Raw genomic sequence first — 6000 nt, 5'->3', positions numbered from 1 at the left:
TTTCCATTCCTGAGCACAATCCAGGAATTCATCCAGGAACCCAGGTGCAGGTGTTGAACCTGAATCAGCTCAGTCCAGATTGTGATCTCCTGCATGATTTAGCTGAATGTCCACAATCAAAACTCACACATAAATAGTCATTTGGGCAAAGCACTGAAGGGCATTCAATGTTTGAACCATACTTAAGAAATAACTCAACATTTTAAGGAGAGTTAAAAATAACTAAAAAGTAATTGAAAATCTTTGAGAAAGAAAAACTTAAAACAAATGTTGGCAATATGCAACATTTCCCTCAGCAGTTTAGTGAAAGGATACTTTAATTGTATCACGTTAGCAGTTTCTGAAATGAGTTTCCATCTCAATTCATTTATCAAACTTTTAAAAAAATCATTCCTAGGATCTGGGTATCGCTAGCATGGCCAACATCTTTTGCCCATCCCAAATTTCCCTTGAAAAGGTGCTGGTGAACTGCTTTCTTGAACTGTTGCAATCTGTCCACACTGCAGTTGATGTAGTGAAGGTACTCCTGCAAGTGCTGTCAGGTAGAGAGTTCTAGGATTTTGACCGAGTGATGATGGAAAGGAAATATGTTTCCAACTCAAGATGGTGAGTGCCTTGAAGGGGAACTTGCAGGTGATGGCGTTCCCATGTGCTTGCTACTGTTATCCTTCTGGGTAGTAGAGGTCACAAGTTTGGGGTGGGGGGGCTGCTGTTGAAGAAGTCTTGCCAAATTGGTGTAGTGTTTCTTGTTGGTCATACACACTGCGGGCACAGTGTGCCAGTGGTGGAGGGAGTTTGAGGTGGTAGATGGGATGCCAATCAAGCAGGCTGCTTTGTCCTAGATGATGTCAAGCTTCTTGAGTATTATTGGAGCTGCACTCACCTGATGATTCCTGACTTGTGCCTTGTAGATGGTGGAAAGGTTTTGGGAATCAGGAGGTGACTCAGTTGCCACAGAATTCACAGCCTCTGACCTGCTTTTGTAGCCAGATCACTTATGTAGTTAGGTTTCTGCTCAATGGTGACCCTCAGGATGTTGATGGTGGAGGATTTGACAATGCTGATGGAATTGAATGTCAACGGGAGGTGGTTGAAGATACCTGGCAATTGTGTGGCAAGAATGTTACTTGTCATTCATCGGTCTAAATCTGAATGTTGTCCAGGTCTTGCTGTACACTGGCACATTTCGTTATCTGAGGAATTGTGAATAAAACTGAATACTGCTGTCATCAGCGAACATCCTCACTTCTGAATTTATGACGGAAGGAAGATCATTGATTTAAAAAATGAGAATGATTGATCTTTGGGTACTGCCCTCAGGAACTCCTGCAGCAATGTCCCTGGAGTTGGGATGATTGGCCTCCAGCAACCACATCATCTTTCTTTGTGCTAGATATGAATACAGCCACTGGGTAGCTTTCCCCTGATTCCCATTGACTTCAGTTTTGTTAGGGCTCCTTGATGCCACACCTCAGTCAAATGCTGCAGAGTTGTCAAGGGCAGTCATTTTCACCACAACTCTGGAACTGAGTTCTTTTCTCTAAATTTGGACCAAGGCATTAATGAAGGATGGAGTTTAGTGGTCCTGGCAGAAGCCAAACTGAGCATTGCGAAGTAGATCAGTCACTGAAGGAGAATACACAAGGTTAATTTTAAGACTCTCCACTGTTCCAGACGCTGCAGTTAGACAATAACTTATTTGTATGTGCGTGTATTTCCAGGGGTGTACGAAGACTCTATTTCTAGTGCATTTGGACAGGAGTAAATACGCACGTACACTTTAGTAAATTAGTAATATCTAATTAAATATATGAACATGTGCCACTCGAGTTAAGTCTTACATTTTAAAGGAAAAACGCGCCGACAGTTATTCTCTCTGGGAGTACGAAGGTTTGACTGCCAACACGCAAGTACAACAACATGTGTGCAAGCTGTGCGCTCTACAGTAATTAATACAGAAAAAAGATTTATTTTCAATATTGGCTCCGTTTTGCAAACCACGACAGAGGAGCACAACTAACCCAAAGCTCCACATCTCACTCTCCGGAGAGAGAGGGGAAAAATATCTATCCTCTCCGCACTTTTTCCGTTGCTTTTTTTCACACCCCCTCCTCTTCCCTTCCCCTTATCACATGATGGCTGGATTGTCAATTTTTTTTTAAAAGTCGTGCGCTCACATGATGTTTTATTTTTAAGTTGACAAATATGTAACTTTTTTAAAAAAACAAGGCATCGCAAAGCGATAGCACGCGTGAAAATAAACAGGGGGAAAGCTGACAATAGGAAACTCGAGTGAAATATCCCACCCCCCGCCTTTTCTTGTCGGACGGAAAGTGCAGGCAGCGCAACAACAACAAAAGCCTCTCTCTCTTGTTTTGTGTGTTCTCCTCCTCTCGCTGGACGGCTCCCGGGGTGGGCGGTGAAGGGTGGAGTGTGGGTAGGTGGGAGGTTGTCTGTCTGAGGAACGATGTCGAACAACATGCCGACCGCAGTCGAAGAAGATCAAGGGGCATTGGACAAGCCGGAAAAGACTGAGGAAAATGTCAGGGAAAAGTTTCAGAGAATTCAGCAAAACTCCAGTCAGCCGACGATCGATGATGAAGTGAGTACCCTCTCATTCAATATTTGAAAAAGGTTAAATAAGCAAATAAGTCGAGTGACGTTTCTTTTTGTTGCATATCTTCCCCCCCCCCCCCCCCGTAATACTTGTGTTTGGTTTTCAATGCCAAGCAATCACTTCGAAGTTTTTTTTTGGGGGGGGGGGGAGCGGGGTGGACTAGCTGCTTCCCTCCCTCCGTCCCTCCTTCCTTCCTTTCGGCCAGCCCCTGGAAAGTCTGTTTCCACAGCGATAAAAGATCAAAATCGATGGATCGATAACCCTGGAGCGGGGTTTTTATTTTCTCTTTGGTTTGAAAATAGGGATAATTTTTGCAGACCATGCAATTTATTAAAAGCTGGTTTCCTGCCCAATTTAAGTGTTAAAGTGGCACGTTCATCTGTATAGTTTAAAAGTCCGAAGTTTAAACAGTGGTAGAAAGGTACTTCACAATTAATGTCTATTAACAGCACCGCCTGGTTGAGTATAAGTCGGCGGGAGGTTTGTTTTTGTCATTCAGGCTGAACTCACAAATACAAATTTCATATATCCTATGAAATTCATATAATTTACTCTGTAATTCAAACACCGGGGCAAGCCTTGCTTCTGGCGGAGCATCTTCCAACTGACCAGTAACTCCCCCCGGCCCCGGTCCAGAGTGAATTAAGGTGATCCCATCTCTTGGGCAGGATTTGTTTCGAGGAATTCATTTGATCTGGGAATCATGATCCCACCCATGTTCACGATGTCGGGCAGATTGGACTTTTTTTTAATTCATTCACGGGAGGTCGGCTTCGCTGGCTGGGTCAGCATTTATTGCCTGTCTCCAGTTGCCCTTGAGAAGGAGGTGGTGAGCTGCCTTCTTGAACAGCTGCAGTCCATGTGGTGTAGGTGCATCCACCACAGTGCTGTTAGGGAGGGAGTGCCAGGGTTTTGACCCAGTGGATCCCAACTGTGGACCATGTTTAAAAGGTTTTTCAAGTAACTAAAAAGGGAGTGCAGCCTACAACACCCTATATATGCATGGTCCATGGCCTCCACAAGACCGCAAAAAGGGCACGTGTCCTGGGAGTCCGTGAACCTATGAGTTCTCCTATTATACGGGACTGCTGCATACAACACCCTGCAACCCAGGTCCCCGATAGAAAGGGGGAGGACACCTCCATAGAGGGTCTCCCATCGGGGGCCTCCACCGCCGGACGGCAACAAGGCACGCCAGGGCGTGTCCGGGCGGCGGACAAGGGCGAGAAAATGGAAGGTGTGCAGCAGCAGTCCATACAAAAAGCTCCTCTTTGCCGTGCCAAAAGGCACAGAGGGCATGTCCCCGAGGCGGCTCATATTGCGGGGCGCCAGCACCCGAGGGAGGGTTCGGGGCTTGGGGCCAATGTGGAATTCTGTCCTAACAGGGGAACGTTCAGATGGAAGACCACCGCGCACCTGGGCCACCTCAAGACCCAAAATAACGTCGGGTCCGAGCACAACCGTTCTCAGTGTCTTGGATGGCATCGGCTGCGACCTGGACACTCACAGACGCGTGACGCGCCAACTCCTGCGGGAGTGGACCATGTTTAAAGGAGCACAAGCTCGTGAAAGTGGCCAAATGCCTGCTGTGCTCAGTCTGTTCCATCCACAGAGAAGGACTGTACGAATGGCCAGGTATTGACCAAGGGAAGAGACTGGGCTAATTTTCTCCGACACTCTTCAGTGCAACCACAGTTGCAAGTATCGCCATCTGGGTACACACAAGCATAGTGCTAACTTAAGAGGCAATTTTGTGAATAGCCCGGCGTGGTGACAGTAAAGGATGGGAAGATATTGGATAGATTGCTGAAAAGATTTGCAAGAATGGTTTCGGGGACAAGGAGCTTCTGTTACGTGGATGGGTTGGAGAAGAGAAGGTCGAGAAGAGATTTGATCGAGTTGTTGAAAATCATGAGGGGTCTGGGAAAAACTGTTCCCATTGGTGGAATGGTCAAGAACCAGAAAACTCCTATTTAAGCTGCTTGACAAGATGCAATGGCAACATAAAGAAAAGCTTTTCTAGGTGGTGAGTGGTTAGGATCTGGAATGCACTGCCTAACAGTGTAGTGGAGATAGATTTAATCATGGTTTTCAAAAGATAATTGGATCAGAAGATTTGCAGGGCTATGGGGAAAAGGTGGGGGAGCGGCACTTGGTATATTGCTGTAGCAGAGAGCAGGCACAAACACAATGGGCCAAATGGCCTCCTATATTGTAACTATTATTTGATAACTCAATAATTCCTATAGTACTCTTCATGTACTGGAAGATGCTTGGCTGTTTCATAGCACAGAAGGAGCCAAAGAAATTGGAACAGAGCAGGAGGAAAAATTGGTAAGAGACCGTTGAAAGGGAAACAGGTGGCAAGGTAGAAGAAGCTAGCCATCAAAGGACCAGAATGAAGTGGTGCAGCAGTGGGAACAGAGCTTGCTGGTAGAGGAGCAGAAAGCTTGCACAGATCCTTAAGCTTGAAGATGAAGGTAGGGCTGGGCAAAGGTGATTGTAGTAGAATCTGAAAGCAAAGTTGTAAATTTTTCAGTTCATTAACTGGATACAAGGAAGGGTGAAGGGGCTGCTGACTTCGCACAGATGAGAGTGTGTACTGGGGAAGTTTCACTATTTGTAGGCTAGAGACTAGGTGTTAGGGAGGGCTGTGGAAATGTTGATCCTTGGGGTTGATGAAGGCATGCGTTGCCTTAGTGTTGCCATGGGTACAGAGGAAATTGAGGTGGGCAATGTTGTAGAGATAGAAAAGTATAAGCTTAATACTGATCATAGGTTGAGCAGTCTGCCAAATTTCTGCAACTTCTGATTCTAGCAAAGTTAGCTTCTGGGGAAACCTTGGAATCAAGACCAGGTACTGGTGGGTGCCAAAGGGCATTGGTTTTTGTCTTGTGGACATTTGTAAGCTTTAGCTCCTCCAGATCTTAATATCTGTCAGGCAGCTGGAAAACATCACAATGGCATCTTTAGATTCATAGAGGAGGTAGAACTCTATATCTTGAGCACACCTGTAGAAGCAGACTGAATGCTGCTGTATGGTATTACCAAGAGTTAACATGTATGTAATGAACAATGAAGATGAGACCAAGGATGGCCCCAGGAAGTACACTGGAGATGATGGTACAGGCAAAGGAGAAATAGCCAGAGTTGATATAAAGCCTGGTGTGTGCCAAGTATGAATGGAAACAGAAGAGGCAACATATATGAAGGGGGCTGCCGAGCTTAGAAATAATGCAAAATGAAAGAAACTTGGACTGAGAAAAACGGTAATGTACCAAATCACTGAGAAGCAGGATAGTTTGTGTAAGCACAATGAATGAAGGCCCCTACATGTTGTCTTATTAAAGGAATGCCTCAAAAATGTTAATACCATGGGGATC

The 6000-nt window shown here is 45.4% G+C and overlaps 1 protein-coding gene across 1 annotated transcript in view; it reads left to right on the top strand.

Annotated features, from left to right (window-relative positions):
• The first annotated feature begins 2339 nt into the window (after window positions 1–2339).
• The window catches only part of tpcn3 (two pore segment channel 3), a 58722-nt gene continuing 55061 nt past the window's right edge, over window positions 2340–6000 (top strand). Inside the window, exon 1 of the mRNA XM_041188296.1 lies at window positions 2340–2602. Coding sequence (XP_041044230.1) covers window positions 2468–2602 — 135 coding nt within the window. The 5' untranslated portion in view covers window positions 2340–2467. The remainder of the gene's footprint in view (window positions 2603–6000) is intronic.

This window comes from Carcharodon carcharias, chromosome 5, assembly GCF_017639515.1.
Source record: "Carcharodon carcharias isolate sCarCar2 chromosome 5, sCarCar2.pri, whole genome shotgun sequence".
Lineage (NCBI taxonomy): Eukaryota > Metazoa > Chordata > Chondrichthyes > Lamniformes > Lamnidae > Carcharodon > Carcharodon carcharias.
This window is presented reverse-complemented; position numbering and strand designations above follow the sequence as displayed.